This window comes from Thalassophryne amazonica, chromosome 4 (genome assembly GCF_902500255.1).
Source record: "Thalassophryne amazonica chromosome 4, fThaAma1.1, whole genome shotgun sequence".
NCBI classification, from domain to species: domain Eukaryota; kingdom Metazoa; phylum Chordata; class Actinopteri; order Batrachoidiformes; family Batrachoididae; genus Thalassophryne; species Thalassophryne amazonica.
In genome coordinates, this window is record NC_047106.1 from 109907677 (window position 1) to 109935508 (window position 27832).

The 27832-nt window shown below is 40.2% G+C and overlaps 1 protein-coding gene and 1 long non-coding RNA gene across 3 annotated transcripts in view; one reads left to right on the forward strand and one right to left on the reverse strand.

Annotated features, from left to right (window-relative positions):
• LOC117508614 (FRAS1-related extracellular matrix protein 2-like) overlaps window positions 1–27832 on the forward strand; it is a 385322-nt gene that overhangs the window by 348696 nt on the left and 8794 nt on the right. Inside the window, exons 22-24 of one of the 2 annotated variants that reach the window (XM_034168410.1) lie at window positions 6753–6940; window positions 8970–9116; window positions 9377–9553. In XM_034168410.1, the coding sequence (XP_034024301.1) occupies window positions 6753–6940; window positions 8970–9116; window positions 9377–9451 (410 nt within the window). In that variant the 3' untranslated portion in view covers window positions 9452–9553. Of the gene's footprint in view, window positions 1–6752; window positions 6941–8969; window positions 9117–9376; window positions 9554–27832 lie in introns of those variants that run through there. The other variant, XM_034168411.1, reaches the window with a different exon arrangement.
• Window positions 827–27217, reverse strand: LOC117508616. Its single transcript, XR_004560147.1, has 4 exons — window positions 27137–27217; window positions 26655–26662; window positions 10594–10598; window positions 827–955 (listed from the first exon to the last, which is right to left on the reverse strand). It is a non-coding gene; the product is annotated as an uncharacterized LOC117508616 (long non-coding RNA).

The window sequence follows — 27832 nt, forward strand, 5'->3', positions numbered from 1 at the left end:
AGCGCCTTGGGGCAACTGTTTGTTGTGATTTGGCGCTATATAAAAAAAATTGATTGATTGATTGATTGATTCTTGAGAACAATGTTCATGAATCAGTGATAAAGTTGGGCTGGATCTTTCAACAAGACAATGACCCTAAACACTGCTCAAAATCTACTAAGGCATTCATGCAGAGGAACAAGTACAACGTTCTGGAATGGCCATCTCAGTCCCCAGACCTGAATATTATTGAAAATCTGTGGTGTGATTTTAAGCGGGCTGTCCATGCTGTTATTTCTGCAAAAGGAGGATCTACTAAATATTGATGTATTTTTTTCTGTTGGGGTGCCCAAATTTATGCACCTGCCTAATTTTGTTTAAACAATTATTGCACACTTTCTGTAAATCCTACAAACTTCATTTAACTTCTCAAATATCACTGTGTTTGTCTGCTATACGAGTATAATATATTTAACTGAAATTGCTGATCCAAACAACCAATGATTTATAAAGGAAAATCATGAAAATTATCAGGGGTGCCCAAACGTTTGCATACAGCTGTATTTGGATACTGACAAATCTTTTGTTTTTTTTTTTTTGTTTTTTTGTTCCTTTAGCTGTCTGTCACAGTGTATCAGAGCTATGTACAACCACATTACTCCTGTGCCACACTGAGAATTCCTAAAATGTTGTGTAAGATGCCTGAACATTAATGCTTTGAGTACTGCAGCAGTGTGTGTGTGTGTGTGTGTGTGTGTGTGTGTGTGTGTGTGTGTGTGTGTGTGTGTGTGTGTGTGTGTGTGTGTGTGTGTGTGTGTGTGTGTGTGTGTGTGTGTGTGTGTGTGTGTGTGTGTGTGTGTGTTTAGAAATACTGCATTTCTTTGGTGCATTTATTAATTAGATAACTTTTTAAGTGATGCTCTTATTTTTCATTACAGAGCTCCTAATGTTTGATATTTTACTGTGAAATTCATTTCTAATGTTTCGTTTTTCTCATTATGGATCATTTTTGTTCATTGACAAGTCAGTTATTCCACAAGATTTGTTCATGACTGAAATGTTCATTTTAATTTCATATGACTTTTAAGTTGGAAAAACCATGTGTATAGTTTCTTTTAATTTATTATTTATACCGAACATCGAGTATATTGACCCCTAAGAACCCATGGGCGCTGACATTTTGAATATGGGTGCTACCATTTTGGATGGTCACATGTGCCATCCGCTGCATCTGTCATGAGGACCCGCTCGCGGCAACATCACTTCTATCTCGTTTCCATGTCAGACCATGGAACATCACTTCCGGTTTGTTTCTGTGCCTCATCCACCTTAAGGACTCCAAGAAGTGAAGGTCACATGATGTGATCTAAAATAGCATGGAGGAAGAATTCATTTGGCAGTGGCAAAAAAGAAAAGAAAAATAATCATTCACGGAACGTCACTCCTGGCTTGCTTCTGCGTCAGTGTCTGCTTCATCCACCTAAAGCACCCCAAGAAGCAAAGGTCACATGATGTGATCTAAAATAGCATGGGGGAAGAATTCATTTGGCAGTGGCAAAAAGAAAAGAAAAATAATTGGTTGCGGAACGTCACTTCCGATTTGCTTCAGTGACAGGTTAGTGTCCGCCACATCCACCTAAAGCATCCCTAGAACCAAACGTCGCATGATGTGATCTAAAATAGTGTGGGGGAAGAATTGATTTGGCAGTGGCAAAAAAAAACCCCAAAACAAAACAAAAAAAGACTTTACAATGTCGCGTCTGGTGTTCTTCAGTATCTTTTTCTTTTTTTTTAAATTAAGAGATTTTGTTGATAATAATATGAGCTTCTCTCATGGTACAGGGAGTACTAAACAGGAAGTGCCAAATTTTGAGTCCCCATTGAAACAGGAAATGTCAAATGTTGAACACTTCCTGGATCCAACGTGACGAGATCTCATGGGATCTCGCAGGAAATTGATGGCAAGTTGAGACTGAAACAGGAAATGCCAAATTTTGAGTCCTCAGTGACAGAAACTGTGAGAGTCCTCCAGGTGGACACCATTCGGAAAATTCAGATGGCTTTCAGGGATGATTTTATGGGGATTACACAGATTAAGGAGTGCTCCAGCCGGTTTAAAGACCGCCCACAACTGCTGAGAGCGCGCCGCGCTCCGAGCGCCGATCGACAGGCTGAAACCCCACGGAAACAACCAGATCATTTCCAACGTTAAGGCTTTGTTGATCCGGGACGTCGTCTGACTTCCACAAAAACTGCAGAAGACGTGGACATCAGTACTTTTTCGGCACATTCCACTGTTACAGGAATTTTTTCATGGAAAGAGAAGCGGAGGGATGCGCCACGGAGCTGTTCATGGCGCGGGACAAAACCATGTCCGTGTTGGTCTCACAGGACGGCTTTCAGATGGCTTTCAGGCGGCTTTCGGTGGCTTTTCAGTCATGTGACTATCTGAGAAATTGTGCATGAACTGGACATGCCAGAACATGTCCTGTGAGGCTTCATCACGGTGTTGCTTTGCGCCATGCAGCTCCGCAACGACGCGCAGAATTCCTCTGCACGTCTGTCTCAATGTGCCGAAAAAGTGCTGATGTCCACGTCTTCTGCAATTCCTGTGCTAGTCAGAGGATGTCCCGGATCAACAAAGCGTCCAGTTTGGAAATGAACGGCACATTCCACATCACAGGAGTTTTTGTCATGGAAAGAGGAGTGGAGGAATTCCGCGCGTCGCGGTGGAGACGCATGGCGCAAAGCAACGCCGTGATGAAGCCTCACAGGACACTCCTTAATCTGTGTAATCCCCATAAAATCGTCCCTGAAAGCCATCTGAATTTTCCGAATGGTGTCCACCTGGAGGTCTCTCACAGTTTCTGGAAAAATTTGATGCAGCAAACCTCCAAATCGTTCAGACATTTTATTTGCAATAAAAATCCAATGAGAGGGGTGGACCACTGCTCACACAAAGCCTGCTCACAGGCGAATGACGCAACCGACATGCATGAAAAAACTCACACATGCGCACAAAGGTTCAAGTTTGGCTGATGCAATCACACATGATTCAAATCCATATGGTTTTTGCAAAAAATAAAAAGGTCGGATACTTTTCTAACAGACCTCGTATTTTATGTCAGAAATGAGGTCCAGGTTGTTAAAAGCAGCATTTCTCCTTTAATTCCGGTGGCTTATTGTTGTTGGCTTATTAGTGCAGCAGATAACTGAAACAATCCTTCAAATGGTGATACAAGCATCAAATTCTGCACAAATACAGCTGGAGCAAAATTAATGGAGCAACTTTAACTTTTGACCCCTGTACAAACTGAAACTGACCTTTGTCACAATTCTTGCTGCTTTTACCTCATAACTCCATAACATTCAGTCACATATTGTTCAAACTATACCTTTTTGGAATCTTTATGAGCAGGCAAATAATGAGGTGTAGTTTTCTATATGATTGGAGCATCTTTTAATTTATACCAGGGGTGGGAAACTTGTTCCAGAAAGGGCCAAGAGGGTGCAGGTTTTCTTTGCAGCCACTGACTCCACCAGGTGATTTCACTGATTAATATCACTTTGAGCAGATGGAATCAGTTAATCAGTGAAATAAAGTCATTTTAAAATGTTTTGTAAAGTATGTGTACATATGTGTGATGTAGAAAGTGGTCAATGCACAATCACTCTGACGTTGGCGTCTGTCAGTCAAAATGCCTGGACATTGACTGTAGCCACTTTCTGTGTGTAGCACTCTATCACACTCTATCTGGTGATGGTACTGCACTACTATCACATGGATGACGTCAGTCTTAATATGAATAAAATACCTGCAAACATGTCGGGTTTAATGTGTTGCCCTGTCTTGTTGCTTCATTTTGAAGTTGTCTTATGCTGCATTTCAAACCACAACTCATACATAAATCAAAAGCCTACAGACCCACATTTGATCATTTACTCTCACATCCATTAGCTTCGAAGCAAAATCTGAATATTTAACCAGGTCCAGCTCCAACTTTAATGTGCATTACGAAGCAGATTCATTTTCACACTTCATTTCAGATGTTTCTTCTTTCTTAGAGCTTCTAAGAACTAGCATCCATTTTCCTTCTTACTATTTACACGTGTTAACACAGACACAAGATTGTACCTCTGCTCATGTGGTCTAGTTAGGGTAAACTTACACATGTGGACTGTGCTGACTAAAAACATAGAACCAAATCAGAAAAGCAAATGAATAAGAGATGCTAAGCCCATAAATCAAAGTGGTTTTACTGGGAAACTTTTGTATGAAGCCAAAATGAACTGATAGCAAGAGAAAACACATAGGTTTGCATCCATGTATGCAAACTCTATATCATTTGCAAACAAATGTGTAGCCTGATCTCCTACTGTGAGCACTGAGGATTGTGTTTTCAAATGCAGAAAATGTTGGGCGGTAAGCAAATACGTTAATTTAACCCACAGAATGTGATTTATCAAGTCCCAGAGAAATTAAAATGCCTATTAATGACATATGTATTTTTCATGTTTGAAAGCCGCATGCTAACTACTATGTCTATCCAGTGCCACGCACGAGGGCTTAAGCAGCAGGTCAGCACTGTGGACAATTCCACCTACAAATAAAATGCTCAAATCTATATAACTGTCATTCTATGTCACATGCTCTCTAGTTATGTGAATGCAAAGATAATATATTAACACAGAGGTCTGTAGCCGTGCCGCGAACACCACCTCTGTTATGGGAAAGTGCATTACAAACTGACAATTTAAGGTGAAGGGGGTCCACACACCGTGCACTCCTGTAAAATAGCAGACATACCACATTCAAGTCACATTTATTTGCATTTTGTGAAATGTTTCAAATCAATTCAAATCAAATCAGTTTTATTTATATAGCGCCAAATCACAACAGTTGCCCCAAGGCGCTTTATATTGCAAGGCAAAAGCCATACAATAATTACAGAAAAACCCCAACGGTCAAAACGACAGTGTCGACAGTGGGAAGGAAAAACTCCCTTTTAACAGGAAGAAACCTCCAGCAGAACCAGGATCAGGGAGGGGCAGTCTTCTGCTGGGACTGGTTGGGACTGAGGGGAGAGAATCAGGAAAAAGACATGCTGTGGAAGAGAGCAGAGATCAATCACTAATGATTAAATGCAGTGGTGCATACAGAGCAAAAAGAGAAAGAAACACTCAGTGCATCATGGGAACCCCCCAGCAGTCTAAGTCTATAGCAGCATAACTAAGGGATGGTTCAGGGTCACCTGATCCAGCCCTAACTATAAGCTTTAGCAAAAAGGAAAGTTTTAAGCCTAATCTTAAAAGTAGAGAGGGTGTCTGTCTCCCTGATCCGAATTGGGAGCTGGTTCCACAGGAGAGGAGCCTAAAAGCTGAAGGCTCTGCCTCCCATTCTACTCTTAAAAACCCTAGGAACTACAAGTAAGCCTGCAGTCTGAGAGCGAAGCGCTCTGTTGGGGTGATATGGTACTAAGAGGTCCCTAAGATAAGATGGGACCTGATTATTCAAAACCTTATAAGTAAGAAGAAGAATTTTGAATTCTATTCTAGAATTAACAGGAAGCCAATGAAGAGAGGCCAATATGGGTGAAATACGCTCTCTCCTTCTAGTCCCCGTCAGTACTCTAGCTGCAGCATTTTGAATTAACTGAAGGCTTTTCAGGGAACTTTTAGGACAGCCTGATAATAATGAATTACAATAGTCCAGCCTAGAGGAAATAAATGCATGAATTAGTTTTTCAGCATCACTCTGAGACAAGACCTTTCTAATTTTAGAGATATTGCGCAAATGTAAAAAAGCAGTCCTACATATTTGCTTAATATGCGCATTGAAGGACATATCCTGATCAAAAATGACTGCAAGATTTCTCACAGTATTACTAGAGGTCAGGGTAATGCCATCCAGAGTAAGGATCTGGTTAGACACCATGTTTCTAAGATTTGTGGGGCCAAGTACAATAACTTCAGTTTTATCTGAATTTAAAAGCAGGAAATTAGAAGTCATCCATGTCTTTATGTCTGTAAGACATTCCTGCAGTTTAACTAATTGGTGTGTGTCCTCTGGCTTCATGGCTAGATAAAGCTGGGTATCATCTGCGTAACAATGAAAATTTAAGCAATGCTTTCTAATAATACTGCCTAAGGGAAGCATGTATAAAGTGAATAAAATTGGTCCTAGCACAGAACCTTGTGGAACTCTATAATTAACCTTAGTCTGTGAAGAAGACTCCCCATTTACATGAACAAATTGTAATCTATTAGATAAATATGATTGAAACCACCGCAGCGCAGTGCCTTTAATACCTATGGCATGCTCTAATCTCTGTAATAAAATTTTATGGTCAATAGTATCAAAAGCAGCACTGAGGTCTAACAGGACAAGCACAGAGATGAGTCCACTGTCTGAGGCCATAAGAAGATCATTTGTAACCTTCACTAATGCTGTTTCTGTACTATGATGAATGTTTGATAAATAACATTTTCAGTTAAAATGTGTGTTTGTCTTATTTTGTGCATTCCTGTAACTGAATTCTATTTTGCGCTTATAGTCATTATAACTCACAAAACCAACCTTGCTTGCTATATCTTAGAATGTCCACGCATTTTAGCAGTCATTATATGTGGGATCTTTGTGAATCAGGTCCACAGTGGGAAGTGATTGAGTAGCTTTAAAGGCTGGGTGTCACTACACAAAACTGAAACATGTTTGGTTGTGCACAATTGTGTATGTTACCTGTGATGATGATAAGGGTATTCTCTCCATCCAGGGGATGTGGTCTATGGCCGAGTGATGGTGGATCCAGTGCAGAACTTGGGCAACTCTTTTATTTGTAATATTGAGAAGGTGTTCCTGTGCACTGGAGCTGATGGATATGTCCCAAAATACAACCCCAGCAACTTTGAGTTTGGCTGTCTGGCTGATGCTCCATCGCTCCTTTATCAATTCAAGATCATTGTAAGTACATCTACATTAGTCATGAAATCATAAGTGAAATTAATCATGAGTTGGAAAAGGAATCAGCTTCTGCTTTAATAATCCATCCATCATGCAAGTAATTTAAATGGTAAATGGGCTGCATTTATATATCGCTTTTCCATCTGTTTCAGACGCTCAAAGCGCTTTACAAATAAGGGTGCTGCCATACAAGGCGCTCACTACATACCGGGAGCAATAGGGGATTAAAGACCTTGCCCAAGGGCCCTTAGTGATTTTCCAGTCAAACTGGGATTTGAACCGAGGATCTTCTGGTTAACCTAGTGCGTTAACCACTAGGTGTCTCCAGCAAAATTTTACCCAGGAAAAATACCAGAGTGAGTGTTTGCAACATTTTATAGATGAGATGTTGCAAGGTTTTCTGTTTGACAGCGAGGTACACGTACACCATGAATAGGAAAGTGACACTTTTTGTCATTTTATCTTTGTATACCACCACAATGGAGTCATAATGAAAGAGTCAAGATGCGATTGAAGTGTAGAGTTTCAGCTTTAATTCAAAGCGAATTCCAGCGATTGTTAGAGACCAGCCCGTACATTTTTATTGGTCATTAGTAATTGTATGGCAAAAGTCCCTTCGGCTGCTCCCTTTTTTTTCCCTGCCCCCCCGATTTTTTCCACTCGGGGTCACCACAGTAGATCCAAGATGGATCTGAATGTTGATTTGGCACAGATTTTACACAGACGCCCTTTTTGATGCAACTCTAGATTACATGGAGAAATCTGGCGGGGGGGAGGGGGGGTTGAACCTGGAACAACCACTTGGCCACCACTCTTGTATCATCAGTGATTGTATAAACAAAAACAATTATAAATACAAGGATTATTCTTATAGCATGGATGAAAATACTTGGAATGCATGGACATCACCAAATGTCAAGTTTCCTCACTTGAGATGCTTTGCCAGCCCTTTACTGTAGCCTGTTTCAGTTGCTGCTTGTTTGTAGGTCCCTGTGGCCTCAGTTTTGTCTTTAGTAAGAGAAAAGCTGTTCTGTTGGGTTGAGGTCAGGTGGCTGACTTGGCACTTCAATTTATTTCAATTTATTATATTTATATAGTGCCAAATCACCACAGAGCGCTGCTCCAAGGCGCTTCACACGGGCCATTGAAGAATATACTATCTTACAGGCAGTTCACAAACATAAAAACATGTTTGAACATGAGCTCCGCCCAACTTTGTTGGTGGAGATAATAAACAGCAGTGACCCAGTTCCACTGGCAGCTGAGCTGTACATGTCCATACCACATCAGTGCCTCCACAGTGCCTTGAGAAACTCTTGGTCTTCGTCTTTCAAGCCTTTTGTGTTGTGTACTTCACCAGTCCTTCTTTATCACAATATACCATATTGTTTGACCACAGCAAATTTGCAAAGTTTCTGTTGATTTTTTTTTTTTTTTCTCATTCTTCTATCTTAATTGTGGTGTCCATTTGCATCTACATCTCTTTGGATGTCATACTCAGACTTCCAATGAGCAGCTCCTAATACCAATATAACACTTGGAAACAACTCCAGAGTTTTTTTTTTTTTTTTTCTGCTTAATTTGCCATTGAATAATGAAGGAACAGGCCATACCTGGCCATGACACTGCTTGTCAGTCAATTGTCCAATAACTTGCCTCTGAAAATGGAGAGACTGTGTCAGAAGGTGGCACTTAATGTTTCATGTTAACTTTGCCACTGTCTGAATACTTATGTACCTGACTGTAAATATGTTTGGACTTTGGGCAATTGAAGGGGGAACAAGACATTTGAAGATGCAGCCATGGGCTCTGAGAAAAAGAAATGAGCAACCTTTACTGTTTAGTGGAATTGAAAATGAATTGTAGATTATCTATGTTCTGATGGGAATCAAAAGGTTTAAGACAAACAAAGGCAACACCAAGTAAAATTGCCAAAACAATCAGCAATGAAGTAATTCTTGTTTGAAGAAACACCATATTGTATCTTCAGACTTCATTAGTCCAACACAACTTTGTCTTCTTACCACAGGATAAAGCCCAACCGGAGACCCAGGACAGGTCATTTGGAAATGTTGCCTTCAGCGCCTTCCTGGCCGTGGATGACCCCAGTGCTTTTGCTCTCATGAGGCAACCTGGATCAGATGGATTCAGAATGGATTCATCTGCACTTTTCCAGGTCAATATATGGTTGTAGATGGTTACTTTGGAGAGGTCAGGATGGTGTGGCTGGTTGCCATCAGGACATGAAGGGATTCTTCCATGTGTTGGATGGGATGACACATAGATTGAAGCTGTTATATTTTGGAGTGGATTAATCTGAGTCATAAATCATAACATGGAAATTTTAAATAATAGTTTAACATGGCAAAATAGGACACATTGGAGGTTTTGTTTGAATTCATAAATTTAAAACGATTAATGCCATTGTCTCTCCAGGTATCTGCAGGGAGAGAATGGTCATCCACACCATCTACACTGTCCGTTCGCGGGACAATGCAAATCGTGGCATAGGCAAAAGAAGTCTGGAGTACCACTTGCTGAGCCAGCACAACAGTCAGCATCGCAGCAGAAGGTCAGCCAACAAGGTGCCAGACATTGTAGAGGACATCGGAGTGGATAAACAACCTTGGCACCAACATCCTGCACATAGCCCTGAACTACAGCACTGAGCGGAGACTCAGCCCAGAGCGGGAGATCTTCACCGAAGGGATCATGCCCCATGAGATCAACCAGAGAGACAACAGTGATGACAGACTGGTGTTGATTGTTGGAATCTTTGTCGGGCTGCTTCTGACAGTGCTCATTATTATTGTGGTTGTTCTGTTGGTCTGCTCCAAGCAGGAGAAGAAGGAGGTAAACCAAGGGATCAGCAGTGCCGAGCCGATGGTTGACACAAGGCCTCAGTAAGCAGTGACAGCTCTGAAGGTATAACCAGCTGTCTGATTATCAAGATTGTACTTGTCATTTTGAAAAGTGCCTACATTTAGAGAGATATTTAAGCTTGTGTGTGAAGCAACATGAACTTCAAAAAGCTTTGATTCTATTTGAAAATCTACTTGAAGTACAGCATCACTTCCACTAGGGGGAGACATATGGAAATTGATGGTGTTCATTGCTGTTTAAAGACATTCTCTTATTGTCAGCGCTCACTCCTTGATTTGCTTTTTATGCCAGAGGACCCAAAAATATGTATTATGTTTCCAAAGGTGCTACAGAAAATGCCTCAACTTGGAAGGTAGTTGGTTGTTTATGATATTTTCCATACTTTCATAGGCTTTAATAACATTTTTTTTCTTTTCTTGGAGTGTATATTTGATTTGTTGCAGGAAGACACTGTCCATAGTTTGCTTACACTGGAGAAACCTGTTTGATTGTTCACATTTAGTACAGATTTGGGGAAATTTTGGGATGTGAGGGTTGTCCTCTGACTGTCAAGATGTTTCTGATTAAAAAAAACAAACAAAAAACATTCGAATATTAATTTCTTGTAATCAGACATGCATTTATCTTTGCATTAAAATTAATTTGATAGTGTTATTTTCTTGGGCACAGATAACACACAAGGTTAGGTTTGATAGCTGCTAATCCACTTAACTGAAAAGTTAAGAGTTATAACACTAAACCAGTAAACTGCTGAAACATTTAGCTGAAACTACTGCTAATGCTAAAGTTAAAATTTATTATAAAAATTGAATTCCCAAAAATGTTTGGCATGCCAAGATGAGATGATCAAGTACGTAAATAATGAAATAAAATGAACAGTAAATTAAACAGTATTTCAGTACAGTTTATTGACTGTACATTAAACGAACAAGAAATATTATAAAATTAAAATACACATGGAAAATAAGTTTAATGCATTTTCTCTGGCTTGACATCCGCTTCCAACGTCTCCTCGAGGTGATGCTTGTTATTGCTTTGCAGTACACTTGTTTCATTTTGGCTTATTGGATTAGTGTATGAACTCCAACAGGAACACGCATATTTAAAAAAAAAACTAAACAAAGTTAGCTTACTTACAGTTAAGCCCCTTTCACACTGGACCTGAATAGAGTTGCATTGTGCTGTGTATCGAGTACGCAGGAATGGCTGCGTAAGGGCCAGCTTGGCAGGAATGTGCGCAGGGTGAAGAAGCCTGGCTCCATGATGCTGTTTTTACAGGCTGCCTGGACATGCAGATGGATTTGATGCATTGGAAAAAGTCAGAATACATTATTTATAAGAGTTAATGGGCTTTATTTAACGTGCCACAATCGTGAAAGAAAGCAGAGCTGCAGCCAGCAGTCATGCGCGTGATCTGTCCGTGAGGAGTGATAGTGGACGTGGACATGTCCTCTCACTGATGATCCGTCCATGAAGAGTGGATGTGGAAGCTTGGCCTGTCTCTTCTTCTGTGGTTTCGAAGCTTCACTGGCAGCAGTTCAGCGGGATGAATTAAATCTAGTAATGCAGGTATTTATTTATAAAAAGCCTAAAAGGATTTTTCGCTGGACTGGGGTAGGGTTGTGTACAACTGCCGACGCATGGTGTACAGTAGCGCAGTGATGCATAGATTTACATACATTAGTGGAGTGTTGTGTAGACTTGCATAGAGCACTACGTCCAATGCTCTACGCTGAAAGTCCGTGAAAAATTAAACATGTTTAATTTTTGTGTCCATTTCATGGACCCCTTTGCATCCCTCAGTGTAGTGCCATGTAGGGCTCGTTGTAGTCAGTACGCAGCATTACGCAACCTCTACACTGGCCCGGTGTGAAAGGGGCTTTAATGAAACAAAATTTAGTGGAAGCTAATTTGTCCACTAATGGTTTTCAAAGTTAGCTGAAAATGTAATCCATTAAACAAAAAAAAGTTAACTTCAGTATTTATCTGTTAGCTCTGCCTGTCACGGAATATTGTAAAACAAAATGTCTGGATTGACAGGCATGTCAACTGCATTTCCATTATTTTTACGTACCATTTACTTTATATCCCTCCAGCAACAATGTTTTTTAGGTGTTGTTAAATACAACCCCAATATTTGGTTGTGGGAACTTTATAATATACAGTTAAATGCAAAAGTTTGGGCACCCATGATGATTTCCATGATTTTCCTTTATAAATCATTGGTTGTCTGGATCAGAAATTTCAGTTAAATATATCATATAGCAGAACGAACACATTGATATTTAAGAAGTGAAATGAACTTTCTAGTATTTACAGAAAGTGTGCAATAATTATTTAAACAAAATTTCACAGGTGCATAAATTTTGGCACCCTTGTCATTTATTGATTTGAATACATTTAACACTAATTATTGGAACACAGAATTGGTTTGGTAAGCTCATTGACCCTTGACCTCTTTACACAGGTGAATCCAATCATGAGAAAGGGTATTTAAGGCGGCCATTTACAAATGTTTCTCCTCTTTGCATCTCTTCTAATGAATGGCAACATGGAAGCCTCTAAACAACTCTCAAATGACCTGAAAACAAACATTGTTCAACATCATGGTTTAGGGGAAGAATACAAAAAGCTATCTCAGAGGTTTCAGTTGTCAGTTTCCACTGTGAGGAACATAGTGAGGAAATAGAAGCCACAGGCACAGTACTAGTTAAGGCTTGAAGTGGCAGGCCAAAAAAAGTCTCAGATAAGATGAAGTGAAGGATGGTGAGAACAGTCATAGTCAACCCACAGACCTGCTCCAAAGACCTACAACATGATCTTGCTGCAGATAGTGTCTCTGTGCATCGTTCAACTATACAGCACACTTTGCACAAGGAGATGCTGTATGATGCTGTAATGCAGAGGAAGCCTTTTCTGTGTACACGCCGCAAACAGAGTCACTTGAGGTATGCTAAAGCACATTTGGACAAGCCAGCTTCATTTTGGAATAAGGTGCTGTGGGACTGATGGAACTAAATTGAGTTATTTCGACATAACAAGGGGGCGGTATGCATGACTGAAAAAGAACACAACATTCAAGAAAAACACTTGCTAACTGCAGTAAAATTTGGAGATGGTTCCATCATGCTGTGTGGCTGTGTAGCCGGTGCAGGTACTAGGAATCTTGTTAAAGTTGAGGGTCACATGGATTCCAGTCAGTATCAGCAGATTCTTCAGAACAGTCTTGAAGAATCAGCGACAAAGTTGAAGTTGCATCATGGCTGGATCTTTCAACAAGACAAACGACCCTAATACTGCTCAAAATCCACTAAGGGCATTTATGCAGAGGAACAAGTACACATTCTGGAATGGCCATCTCAGTCCCCAGACCTGAATATTATTGAAAATCTGTGATGTAATTTTAAGTGGGCTGTCCATGCTCGGAAACCAACAAACCTGAGATGTTTTGTAAAGAAGAATGGTCCAAAATACCTTCAACTAGAATCCAGAGTCTCATTAGAAGCTTATAGAAAGTGTTTCGAGGGCTGTTATTTCTGCTAAAGGAGGATCTACTAAATATTGATGTATTTTTCTGTTGGGGTGCCCAAATTTAAGCACCTGCCTAATTTTGTTTAAATAATTATTGCACACTTTCTATAAATCCTATAACTTCATTTCACTTCTCAAATATCACTGTGTTTGTCTGGTATATATTTAACTGAAATTGCTGATCCAAACAACCAATGATTTATAAAGGAAAATCATGGAAATCATCAGGGGTGCCCAAACTTTTACATACAACTGTATGTATGGCACCAAATCAAATCAGAGAAATCAGATCCTGTGACAGCTGGTTCACAGTATATTATTGTAGCAGATCCTCTACTTCCAGTAGTGCTGACTTCTTCAGATTGTAGACATAGATGGGACTCCACATCTCACAACAGGGCTATGTGTTGACTGTGTTGTGTATTTTTAACTATGTGATCCAGTAGAATAGTTTTGTCTGATTAACGTAAAGGGAATGAAATGTTTTAGCCACTCATTATATATTCTCACTATGGATATAAATTTAAATGTATTATTATTTGATGCATCTTCACAGAATTTAGTATCAACACTCAACCGCATATTCATTTTGTCTCGTTTTGTCTTATTGTGTGGCAAATTATTTTTGTGTACTACACACATTACCTGTTTATTTAGCACTGAAAAATTGTGGCACACGAGAAGCAAAACTATACATCTTTCCATACGAGTGTTTTTATTTAATCCAGGCACCAGATCAAATGTGATTACCTCACACGACTGTGTATTTTATGATGGATAAACACCAAGTTTATTTGCAACTTTATTTTGAGGAAGAACAATTCTATGCAACCCGTTATGACATTATGAAATGTTTACTCCAATTATTTTTTTTTAAGTTAGTTTGCTTGCTGATCTTGGATTTGACACTGCATCAATGTACTGTGGTTCATTTATTTTACTGTAAATCTTTGAGCCCATTCTCAGCTTTTTTTTATGCACATATAACATGTATATATGTGTGACTTATGAATATATCCTGTTTTGGGAATAGTTATTGTTCAAAAATGCATACTTATGTGCTGTAAGTATTTGTAACATAGACCAACAGCAAAAGGTGGTCTGCAAATAAATAACTTTTTCAAGAAAAGAATCTAAAACTTTTTTTAATGACAAAACATGTTTTGTAGTGTGTAGAAATAAGACATTAATTCCATTTATTTATAGCATCAGATCACAATGTAACTCATTCCAAGGAATGTGGAACACATACCACGTGGACAATGGAAGTAGCATATCATCTCATTTTCAATATCAAGAAATGCATTTCTTCGTGGAGACCACAGCTGAAGGTTTTAACCATGCTAATGCTCCCCAGAAGTATTTACTGAAAATAGTGCCTAGACTGTAGACTGGCCTAGCCACTCTCCAGACCTGAACTCAATAGAAAAATCTTTGGAGGGCGCTAAAACTCGAAACCTGAAAGATCTGGAGAAGATCTGTATGAGTGAACCAAAATATCTTCGTTTCCCAGTTTATGATTCGTTTCCTTGGACAGGAGACAACCTTGACTGTGAGTATATTGATCCACCTGACACACCACCACATCAGTAAACCATGTGCTTTTATTACCAGTGCATATTCATTGAGAAAAACTGTATGAGAGTGACACAAAGAACAAAGATAATGTTTCAGATGTGTTAGAAGCACGAGCCTTGGAATTCAGGGATGTCTGGGTTCCTGTTTGGCATCATTTCAAACAACAGATTAGGTGCGAAACAAACAGCAGTGTCCTGAATAGTTTCTCTGGAGAAACAGCTGGTGGTGACAAGTGAATAAGAAGGAGTTCAAGGGTCTGGATTGCACAGTGCTGTAGTTATAGAGTTATACCATCATCTCCTGATTTCCTGCTGTGGCATCATTCACTCTAGTCTTACAATGACCACCAGGGGGAGCAACAGATCTACGAGTATTTTTTCCAACGTGAGTCACTGCAGCTCAAATCAAAGCATGTTCCCAGATCTACTGGATCATAATATCTAATTGCTATTTAATAAATTGTTAATCTTTCTTCAATTATTGTTTACGAAGTGTGAGCCCCAAAAAAATCTCATGTGATATAATTTACACCTGTTCTATCAGCCCCTACTATCAGTCAAGATTACAGTTGCATGGAATCCTAGTTTTGTCACAAAGTTCCATCTTTTTTTAACTCACAAAGGCTTTCCTGAGATTTTTTCGTAATTTGAGGACAGAACTGCACATAGTTTTTAAGCAAGGGTATCATGAGTCTTATTAATAATGAATAGGTTTTTAAACTTATAACTCCCTGTTAAAATCAAAGATGGCGGCCTTTGCTCATAGCTTTGTAAGAGCTGCTAGCGTACACACGCGGGGGATACTGCGTTCCATTCAGAAGGAGCTCTCAAACTCTCAAAGCTGAGATGAAAGTTTTCCAGAAGTTACCTGATTCTCAGGGTACGTGCAGTGCTGACATTTTACATCAAACTTTAACAGTATGTTTGGTGAATGACAGCTTGTCATCAAGAAAATGCTAACTTCAAGCAACGCTAACGGCAGATGACCTGAAACAAAGATGACAACCATTAGCATCAAATTTAGTTAGCATTTTGTTTAATATGTAATGATAACACTAGCCATTGGCATCAAATATAGTTAGCATGTTGTTTAATATGACCTATCATCACTTTACTCAAAAGCACAGTGATGGGGCATTGTCCTTCATAAATGCAGTCATTCATCTTACATATGCTAATTTCTGGAAACCTTCACCACTGCAAAAGAAACCTTTAAAGACTGAATTTCCAAATAGTCACCTGTTGTATGTCAACATTCACTGTTTAAGAAAGAAGAAAAAAGACAAAAGAGCTTAAATTATATGTTGGGGGGAGAAGTCACCCCAGATAGGGGGAGTCAAAATAAAATAGAAAAATAATTTGAGGTGTAAAAATAATATAAATTAGCATTTTTCTTCCCCCATTCTTCCTACTTTAAATTACAACACAAAACATAGTGTTCAATACCAATAAATATGACACTTCATTTCTTACGCATGTGCTGGATACATTTGAAAAGCAAACTTATAAACAGCTGCCAATCTCACACTTAAAATCCGTGACTGCTGCTCATCAAACAGCCGAAAGACTGCGTGTCCCAAAGTCAAAGCACATACAGAGGGAGTGATCTAATATACACAATGTACATTTATGTATATACAGTACATACAGCCAGTCAATGCACAGATGGTGGTGATACGTTTATGCAGGGAGTTGGTTAATAAGACATTTTACATTTAATTGCTGAAGCATTATGTTGTTTGTTTCGCTGAAAGCAGGAACTAGTTTGTGATTTAAAGCAAACATGGGTATACTGTGTTGTCATTTTGGCTTTAAGATGAAAACAAACTTCATGCATTTGGACAGCTATGGCTCATTACATACTTCAGTCTGCCTGCTAACATGTCCACTAATAACACCAAAACAGTAACGAAGACACAAAAATGTGTCTGCACATCCTCTAAATACAGTCCACTGCTTTGTGTCCGAACCGTCCCAAGAATGCTGCCATCACTCAATCTTCAATGCACATCATAAGAAAAGTAAACAGGCACAGTTCATGATGTGCACATCAAAAAGCTGTACTGGAATTTGCACCCTGTGTAATACATTGGCTGTGTCATCGTTTGCAGCGGCTGCCTCGGCTCTACTGCAGGTAGCGGTACACCTTGAAGCAGTGGTTTCCAGAGTCCGCCACTGCTACGTGGCCGTCGGCGGTCAGGGCAAGACCCTGGGGGCCGTACAGGGGGTCAGCCGATGTGTTGATGTAGGACAGGAAGGATCCCGAGCTGTCAAACACCTGGTAGGTTTCAAGGCACAGAGTTGATCATGTGAGTAATACCTTCACTGTGTCACAACCAGTGGTGGGCATTGTTCAGCTAATCCAATAACCAATAATTATCAAAGCTAATGTTTGCTAGAGGATTAGCTTTTCAGATAGCTTTTAAAACCATCATCGGACTAATTATCTTCCAATAAATTTAGTTCCGATAACATTTTTTTCTGGTAAAGTGAGCAAAGTTTAACAGTCAAAAACGTTTGTAAACCCTAAAATCAAACATTTTAATCCCTGTCGTGTAGATCAGTGGTTTTTGGGAGACTGGCTGTCGCTTGATGACATCACCATTAAGCGCAAAATGTGATTGGCCGGTCGACGCAGGGAGCATTGTGGGTAGTGTAGTTCAGCTTCACTTTGTGTAACCTTTATTTCACCAGGTTTGTCCCACTGAGATCAGAAGATCTCTTTTTCAAGGGAGACCTGACCAAAAATGGCAGCAATACACAGTTTCAATAAAAGTCACGCAGACTCAATACAATACAAATACGAGGTCTGTCAATAAAGTAACGGTCCTTTTTATTTTTTTCAAAAACTATATGGATTTCATTCATATGTTTTTACGTCAGACATGCTTGAACCCTCGTGCGCATGCGTGAGTTTTTCCACGCCTGTCGGTGACGTCATTCGCCTGTGAGCACGCCTTGGGAAGGAGTGGTCCCGCCCCCTCGTCGGATTTTCATTGTCTGGAAATGGCGGAATGAAAAGGACTTTTTTTCCATCAGAATTTTTTCAGAAGCTGTTAGAGACTGGCACCTGGAAACCATTCGAAAAATTTATCTGGCTTTCGGTGAAAATTTTATGGGCTTCACAGAGAATAAGGTCTGTTACTACAGCGTTAAGGACGGCTTTAAGGACACTCGGTGCGCCGCGCTCCGAGCTGCGACGACGAGGCACAAACCACCGGACCATTTCTAAACGGATGGCTCTGTGGATACGAGACCATCATGTGCTCTTTCTCTGGTTATCACAAGAGCTGGACATCAGCCATTTTCCATCAGATTTCACTTTTAACAAGAGATTTTCATGGAAAGCCGCGCGGAGGCTTCGCACGTAAAGACCGATTCGCTTTGGAAGCGAGACAAAGGAACACCTCCATTTCGGCGTGTCAGAGTTCAAGTTTGGACATGCCTATCTCGGCTTTCAATGCTTACCAGTCCAGTAAGTATCAGTGAAATTGTGGAGAGCTGGACATGTCCAAACTTGTCCTCTGACACGCCGAAACGAAGGTGTTCCTTTGTCTCACTTCCAAGGCGAATCGGTCTTTACGAGCGAAGCCTCCGCGCGGCTTTCCATGACAAAATCTCTTGTTAAAAGTGAAATCTGCCGGAAAATGGCTGATGTCCAGCTCTTGTGATAACCAGAGAAAGAGCACACGATGGTCTCGTATCCACAGAGCCATCCGTTTAGAAATGGTCCGGTGGTTTGTGCGTCGTCGCAGCTCGGCGCGCGGCACGCGAGTGTCCTTAAAGCCGTCCTTAACGCTGCAGTAACAGACCTTATTCTCTGTGAAGCCCGTAAAATTTTCACCGAAAGCCAGATAAATATTTCGAATGGTTTCCAGGTGCCAGTCTCTAACAGCTTCTGAAAAAATTCTGATGGTAAAAAAAGTCCTTTTCATTCCGCCATTTCCAGACAATGAAAATCCGACGAGGGGGCGGGACCACTCCTTCCCAAGGCGTGCTCACAGACGAATGACGTCACCGACAGGCGTGGAAAAACTCACGCATGCGCACAAGGGTTCAAGCATGTCTGACGTAAAAACATATTGAATCCATATAGTTTTTGAAAAATAAAAAGGACCATTACTTTATTGACAGACCTCGTATGTAAGAAAACATCAGTTAAAACAGTGACATTCAGAAAGTCTGCATTCCAGCCTTTTAATGGCAGATTTGAAAACAGTCAAAGACACAAAGTGTTGCAGTTTAAATTCAGGCTGCAGATTATTCCACGCAGTGGGTGCAGAAAACCTAAAGGCCTGATGATGTCAGGTTGTGTGATTCATCCTTTAAAATCAATGAGGAGGAGAGGTAGTCAGGAATTTTCTCAAGAATGACTTTGTAAATGAATGCATACCAATGTCCAAGATGGCGTATACTTAAAGATGTCCAACTAACTTTAGTGTATAAAGTACAGTGATGAGTTAAAAAAAAAAAAACATTGGTTGTTATAAATCTCAAAGCTCCATGGTACACAATGTCCAACATTTGCAGACTCTGAGCAGAGGCATTCATGTATAAAACATCACCATAATCAAGGAGAAATAAGAATGTAGACTCCACAAGTCTCTTTTTGCCATTAAAAGAGAAACAGGACTTGTTTCTATAATAAAAACCTAATAAAACTTTCAGCTTTCTAAGAACATGCCCTTTAAGACTAGTTTTCAGCCAATAAAAACCCCAAATACTTAAAAGATACAAGCTCAATTTTTTCCCCATCAATATTAACAATTTTCCCTGACCATATTCCTGTCATGTTGTAGATGAAACAACATGAGTTTAGTTTTCTCCACATTCAGAACAAGTTGCAGCTCCCTAAGCTGATCCTGAACCAAATTAAAAACATGCTGAAGATGTACAAAATCTAGTGCAGGTGTAGGTGCACAGCAGTAAATGACTATCATCAGCATAAAAAAAAATTTGCATTTGGAACATTCTGTCCCAGTTAACATAACAGTAAATAAGAGTGATACCAGAACTGAACCTTGAGGCACTCCTTTATGTATATGCAGTACCTCAGACATGAAACCATCTGACTGAACTGAACGGGTTCTGCCAGAGAGACAATTTGCAAACCAACCAACTGCCTGTTCTGAGAACCCAGAAGCCTTTAGGTAGTCCAATAGGATACAGTGATCCACAGTGTCAAAAGCCTTAGAAAAATCAATAAAAAGAGAAAGGCAACACTGTTTGTTGTCTAAGGCCTCTAAGACATCGTTCACTTCCTACCTTCAAAGCAGCAGCGGTAGTGCTGTAGTTTTTCCAAAAGTCTGATTGAAATGGAGACAGAATAGAGGCCAGAAAGTCCTTCACCTGGTCACTGACCAAAGTCTCAAGCACTTTAGATAAAACAGAGAGTTTAGATATAGGTCTGTAATTATTTCAAGCTGTAGAATCACCACCTTTGAAAAGGGGGACCACAGGGCTTTTTTCCAAACTCAGGATTTTATTACTACCCAAAGTAAGATTAAAAACATGGCACAATGGTTCAGCAAATAATTCTGAGGCAAGTTTTAAAAACAAGGGCTCTAATTTGTCTGGACCAGCTGGTTTGCGAGGGTTCAGATTTTTTAGAGCTGTTAAAACATCTGAAATTGTAACAGGAACAAAGTTAAAAGCAGGGATTTCCGAATTGGTCTCGTCCTTAATTGGAGATACCAAAGGGAAATTATCTTGTTAAGATAAAAATCCAGAGGATATAAAATGATTATTAAAAGCATTCAGAATGTCTATTTTGTTTGACATTCTATGGCCATCGGTAATAATATTAATGGGAAGATTGGCAGATCTATAATTATTGGACATGGATTTGATAATCCTCCAGAACTTTTGGGTAATTTCAATTTTCAGTTATAGAAGACAAGTAATAGTCAGCCTTGGCCTTATGAACTGAAGATGTGAAATTGTTTCTTAATTGTCTAAAATAGAGCCAATCAGAATCTTTACCTGACTTCCATGATCTGGCCCAGGCAGAGTTACGCTCATGCAAATGGTCTGAAAATTCACTAGAGAACCATGCATTATCATGCCCTTTAACTCTAAATCTACGGATAGGTGCATGTTTGTTAACAATTTTAATACAAGCAGAATAAAAATAATTCCAGGCAAGTTCTACGTCAAAGAGGGCAACTCTGTCCCAACGAAAACTACAAAGATCATAAATAAAAGCCTGTTCAATGAAATTCTTCATATAACATTTTTCAATAAAACAAGGGATACTTTTCGGTGTCCTCGTGTCTCGAATAACACCTATCACACAACGATCGCTGATATCGTTGGGAAAGACGCAAGAAGAAATTATTTGTTAGAACCAAAATCAATGAATGTAGATTTCTGTGGACATTTTAAGTTTGGCCTCGTAGGAGACAGGACTAACTAGTTTGGATTTTAGTTTGGACGTTACAGTGTTATTGTCTGCTCGACAAAAAACAAAACTGACTAATTTTAACATTTTATTTCTTTGTGGCAGAGGATAATTTAATCGCCAAGACTCGGTGGGAGAGAGGCGCTCTCAGCGCAGCTGTGTACAGCGACTTTTCTTCACCATTTACACACCGTTTGGCTAAGCAGGAAGCTTTATGTGGATTATTTTTAAGATGAATCCCACGGAAACTAACAGGTAAGAATTTATATTACTATGTGTATTTTACTTTGTCAAATCAATCAATCAATTGTTGTCTAAGGCCTCTAAGACATCGTTCACTACCTTCAAAGCAGCAGTGGTAGTGCTGTAGTTTTTCCAAAAGCCTGATTGAAATGGACGCATTTTGGTTGTTTAAGCCGCAGGATTCAAAGTGTGTGAAAGAAGCAGCAACTTTTAGCTTGTAAATGATGGTGTATATAACAGAGATAAACTGTGACTTCTAATACTGTGTTTTACTGCTTTTGAAAGATGATGACAGTGTTTGGGTTTTATTTTTATTTCTTCATTTTTCGTGTGTTCTTTGTGTTTGTGATCCTTGAATTTACCCAGCAGCCCCTGCGGCGCTTAAAGTAAAACTGGTTTATCAGAAGCCGACAGTGTAATCTGATGTGGCCGCGTCCAAATCAATATTAAAAGTTATCAGTTATCTGTAATAAAGATACATTTTTTTTAGCAGTTCATTGGTTTAGCGCCATAAAAGCTAACTTTTCAGTTATCTGATTAAATGGTTATCGAAGCTAACTTTTTGGTTAGCTGTGCCCACCACTGGTCACAACCTGCAGGATCTAGATCCTCAAACGTACCTGGATCCGACTGTTGCCCCAGTCTGCAACAATGATGTTTCCATTGGCATCCACAGCCACGCCTGTTGGAGCGTTGAACTGGCCGTTTCCTTCTCCATGGGAACCAAATTTAAACAGAAACTCTCCATCTGCATTATACACCTGCAGAAGAAGACCAGGAACCGTTACTGTGTGCAGGTAGAGCGCAAAAATGAATGTCACAAATGTCAAGAAAAATTAACTTCTGTGTACAAAAGGTTTTAACAGCAAACCCAAAGACAGCTGTGTAGGAGCTCTGCTGTAGTTTTTCTACCTTGGTCCACACGACTACAGGGGCCTGGCTAGCTGTAGAATTTCCACGGTGCGGAGCCGAGTCTCCAATTCGCCCATATATCATACGAGGTCTGTTAGAAAACTATCTGACCTTTTATTTTTTTTAAAAACTATATGGATTTGAATCATGTGCGCTTGCATCAGCCAAGCTTGAACCTTTTGCGCATGCGTGAGTTTTTTCACGCCTGTCGGTTGCGTCATTCGCCTGTGGCAGGTTTTGAGTGAGCACTGGTCCACCCCCCTCGTCGGATTTTCATTGTCAGGGAAATGGCTGAGCGGTTGGAGCAGCGCTGAATCAAATTTTTCCAGAAACTGTGAGAGACAGCCAGGTGGAAACCATTCGGAAGATTCAGACAGCTTTCGGTGAGGATACTTTCAGCGTCACACAGCACTTTTGCAGCACATTCCACTGTTACAGGAGATTTTGTAATGAAAGACGTGCAGAGGAATTCGCGCGTCGGGACGGAGCCGCAATGGCGCACAACAAAAAGCACATCCGTGTTGGAAGTCTCACAGGACAAGTTGTGACATGCCCAGCTGTTACACAATTTCTCGGATACTCACTCGACTGACAAGCCACCGAAAGCCGTCTGACTCTTCTGAATGGTTTCCAACACGGACGTGCTTTTTGTTGCACGCCATTGCGTCTCCGTCCTGACGCGCGAATTCCTCCACACGTCTTTCATTACAAAATCTCCTAGAACAGTGGAATGTGCCGCAAAAGTGCTGATGTACACCTCTTCCACAATTTCTGTGGTAGTCAGACGACGTCCCAGATCAACACAGCCTTCACTTTGGAAATGATCTGGTCGTTTCAACCTGTCGATGGCCGCTCGGAGTGCAGTGCGCCCTCCGCCACTGTGGGCCATCTTTAATCCTGTTGTAATGCTCCTTAATCTGTGTGACACCCAGAGTATCCTCACCGAAAGCCGTCTGAATCATCTGAATGGTTTCCACCTGGCTGTCTCTCACAGTTTCTGGAAAAATTTGATTCAGCACTGCTCCAATCGCTCAGCCATTTCCCTGACAATGAAAATCCGACGAAGGGGGTGGACCAGTGCTCACTCAAAGCCTGCCCACAGGCGAATGACGCAACCGACAGGTGTGAATAAACTCACGCATGCGCATGAAGGTTCAAGCTTGCCTGATGCAAGCGCACATGATTCAAATCCATATAGTTTTTGAAAAAATAAAAAGGTCGGATAGTTTTCTAACAGACCTCGTATAGCAGATGAACACACTGATATTTAACAAGTGAAATGAAGTTTCTAGTATTTACAGAAAGTGTGCAATAATTATTTAAACAAAATTAGGCAAGTGCATACATTTGGGCACCCTTGTCATTTTACCTTGATTCACCCTTGATTTGAATACATTTAGCACTAATTATTGAAACACAAAATTGGTTTGGTAAGCTCATTGACCCTTGACCTCCTTACACAGGTGAATCCAATCATGAGAAAGGGTATCTAAGGTGGCCATTTGCAAATGTTTCCCCTCTTTGTATTTCTTCTAATGAGTGGCAACATGGGAGCCTCTAACCAACTCTCAAATGACCTGAAAACAAAGATTGTTCAGCATCATGGTTTAGGGGAAGGATACAAAAAGCTATCTCAGAGATTTCAGCTGTTAGTTTCCATTGTGAGGAACATAGTGAAGAAATGGAAGACCACAGGCACAGTACTAGTTAAGGCCTGAAGTGGCAGGCCAAGAAGAATGTCAGATAAGTTGAAGCAAAGGATGGTGAGAACAATAATAGCCAACCCACAGACCTGCTCCAAAGACCTACAACATGATCTTGCTGCAGATAGTGTCTCTGTGCATCGTTCAACTATACAGCGCACTTTGCACAATCAGATGCTGGATGAGAGAGTAATGCAGAGGAAGCCTTTCTGCATACACGGCACAAAGTTGCTTGAGGTATGCTAAAGCACATTTGGACAAGCCAGCTTCATTTTAGAATAAGGTGCTGTGGACTGATGAAACTAAAATTGAGTTATTTGGACATGACAAGGGGCGGTAAGCATGGCAGAAAAAGAACCCAGCATTCCAAGAAAAACACTTGCTCCGTGCAGTAAAATTTGGAAGTGGTCCATCATGCTGTGTGGTTGTGTGGCCAGTGCAGGTACTAGGAATCTTCTTAAAGTTGAGAGTCACATGGATTCCAGTCAATATCAGCAGATTACAAATGATCTTCTTATGGCCTCGGACAGTGGACTCATCTCTGTGCTTGTTCTGTTAGACCTCAGTGCTGCTTTTGATACTGTTGACCATAAAATTTTATTACAGAGATTAGAGCATGCCATAGGTATTAAAGGCACTGCGCTGCGGTGGTTTGAATCATATTGTCTAATAGATTACAATTTGTTCATGTAAATGGGGAATCTTCTTCACAGACTAAAGTTAATTATGGAGTTCCACAAGGTTCTGTGCTAGGACCAATTTTATTCACTTTATACATCCCTTAGGCAGTATTATTAGACGGTATTGCTTAAATTTCATTGTTACACAGATGATACCCAGCTTTATCTATCCATGAAGCCAGAGGACACACACCAATTAGCTAAACTGCAGGATTGTCTTACAGACATAAAGACATGGATGACCTCTAATTTCCTGCTTTTAAACTCAGATAAAACTGAAGTTATTGTACTTGGCCCCACAAATCTTAGAAACATGGTGTCTAACCAGATCCTTACTCTGGATGGCATTACCCGGACCTCTAGTAATAATGTGAGAAATCTTGGAGTCATTTTTGATCAGGATATGTCATTCAAAGCGCATATTAAACAAATATGTAGGACTGCTTTTTTGCATTTACGCAATATCTCTAAAATTAGAAAGGTCTTGTCTCAGAGTGATGCTGAAAAACTAATTCATGCATTTATTTCCTCTAGGCTGGACTATTGTAATTCATTATTATCAGGTTGTCCTAAAAGTTCCCTAAAAAGCCTTCAGTTAATTCAAAATGCTGCAGCTAGAGTACTGACGGGGACTAGAAGGAGAGAGCATATCTCACCCATATTGGCCTCTCTTATTGGCTTCCTGTTAATTCTAGAATAGAATTTAAAATTCTTTTACTTATAAGGTTTTGAATAATCCCATCTTATCTTAGGGACCTTGTAGTACCATATCACCCCAATAGAGCGCTTCGCTCTCAGACTGCAGGCTTACTTGTAGTTCCTAGGGTTTGTAAGAGTAGAATGGGAGGCAGAGCCTTCAGCTTTCAGGCTCCTCTCCTGTGGAACCAGCTCCCAATTCAGATCAGGGAGACAGATACCCTCTCTACTTTTAAGATTAGGCTTAAAACTTTCCTTTTTGCTAAAGCTTATAGTTAGGGCTGGATCAGGTGACCCTGAACCATCCCTTAGTTATGCTGCTATAGACGTAGACTGCTGGGGGGTTCCCATGATGCACTGTTTCTTTCTCTTTTTGCTCTGTATGCACCACTCTGCATTTAATCATTAGTGATCGATCTCTGCTCCCCACCACAGCATGTCTTTTTCCTGGTTCTCTCCCTCAGCCCCAACCAGTCCCAGCAGAAGACTGCCCCTCCCTGAGCCTGGTTCTGCTGGAGGTTTCTTCCTGTTAAAAGGGAGTTTTTCCTTCCCACTGTAGCCAAGTGCTTGCTCACAGGGGGTCGTTTTGACCGTTGGGGTTTTACATAATTATTGTATGGCCTTGCCTTACAATATAAAGCGCCTTGGGGCAACTGTTTGTTGTGATTTGGCGCTATATAAAAAAAATTGATTGATTGATTGATTGATTCTTGAGAACAATGTTCATGAATCAGTGATAAAGTTGGGCTGGATCTTTCAACAAGACAATGACCCTAAACACTGCTCAAAATACTAAGGCATTCATGCAGAGGAACAAGTACAACGTTCTGGAATGGCCATCTCAGTCCCCAGACCTGAATATTATTGAAAATCTGTGGTGTGATTTTAAGCGGGCTGTCCATGCTGTTATTTCTGCAAAAGGAGGATCTACTAAATATTGATGTATTTTTTCTGTTGGGGTGCCCAAATTTATGCACCTGCCTAATTTTGTTTAAACAATTATTGCACACTTTCTGTAAATCCTACAAACTTCATTTAACTTCTCAAATATCACTGTGTTTGTCTGCTATACGAGTATAAATATTTAACTGAAATTGCTGATCCAAACAACCAATGATTTATAAAGGAAAATCATGAAAATTATCAGGGGTGCCCAAACGTTTGCATACAGCTGTATTTGGATACTGACAAATCTTTTGTTTTTTTTTTTTGTTTTTGTTCCTTTAGCTGTCTGTCACAGTGTATCAGAGCTATGTACAACCACATTACTCCTGTGCCACACTGAGAATTCCTAAAATGTTGTGTAAGATGCCTGAACATTAATGCTTTGAGTACTGCAGCAGTGTGTGTGGTGTGTGTGTGTGGTGTGTGTGTGGTGTGTGTGTGTGTGTGTGTGTGTGTGGGTGTGTGTGTGTGTGTGGGTGTGTGTGTGTGTGTGTGTTGTGTGTGTGTGTGTGTGTGTGGTGTGTGTGTTTAGAAATACTGCATTTCTTTGGTGCATTTATTAATTAGATAACTTTTTAAGTGATGCTCTATTTTTCATTACAGAGCTCCTAATGTTTGATATTTACTGTGAAATTCATTTCTAATGTTTCGTTTTTCTCATTATGGATCATTTTTGTTCATTGACAAGTCAGTTATTCCACAAGATTTGTTCATGACTGAAATGTTCATTTTAATTTCATATGACTTTTAAGTTGGAAAAACCATGTGTATAGTTTCTTTTAATTTATTATATACCGAACATCGAGTATATTGACCCCTAAGAACCCATGGGCGCTGACATTTTGAATATGGGTGCTACCATTTTGGATGGTCACATGTGCCATCCGCTGCATCTGTCATGAGGACCGCTCGCGGCAACATCACTTCTATCTCGTTTCCATGTCAGACCATGGAACATCACTTCCGGTTTGTTTCTGTGCCTCATCCACCTTAAGGACTCCAAGAAGTGAAGGTCACATGATGTGATCTAAAATAGCATGGAGGAAGAATTCATTTGGCAGTGGCAAAAAAGAAAAGAAAAATAATCATTCACGGAACGTCACTCCTGGCTTGCTTCTGCGTCAGTGTCTGCTTCATCCACCTAAAGCACCCCAAGAAGCAAAGGTCACATGATGTGATCTAAATAGCATGGGGGAAGATTCATTTGGCAGTGGCAAAAAGAAAAGAAAAATAATTGGTTGCGGAACGTCACTTCCGATTTGCTTCAGTGACAGGTTAGTGTCCGCCACATCCACCTAAAGCATCCCTAGAACCAAACGTCG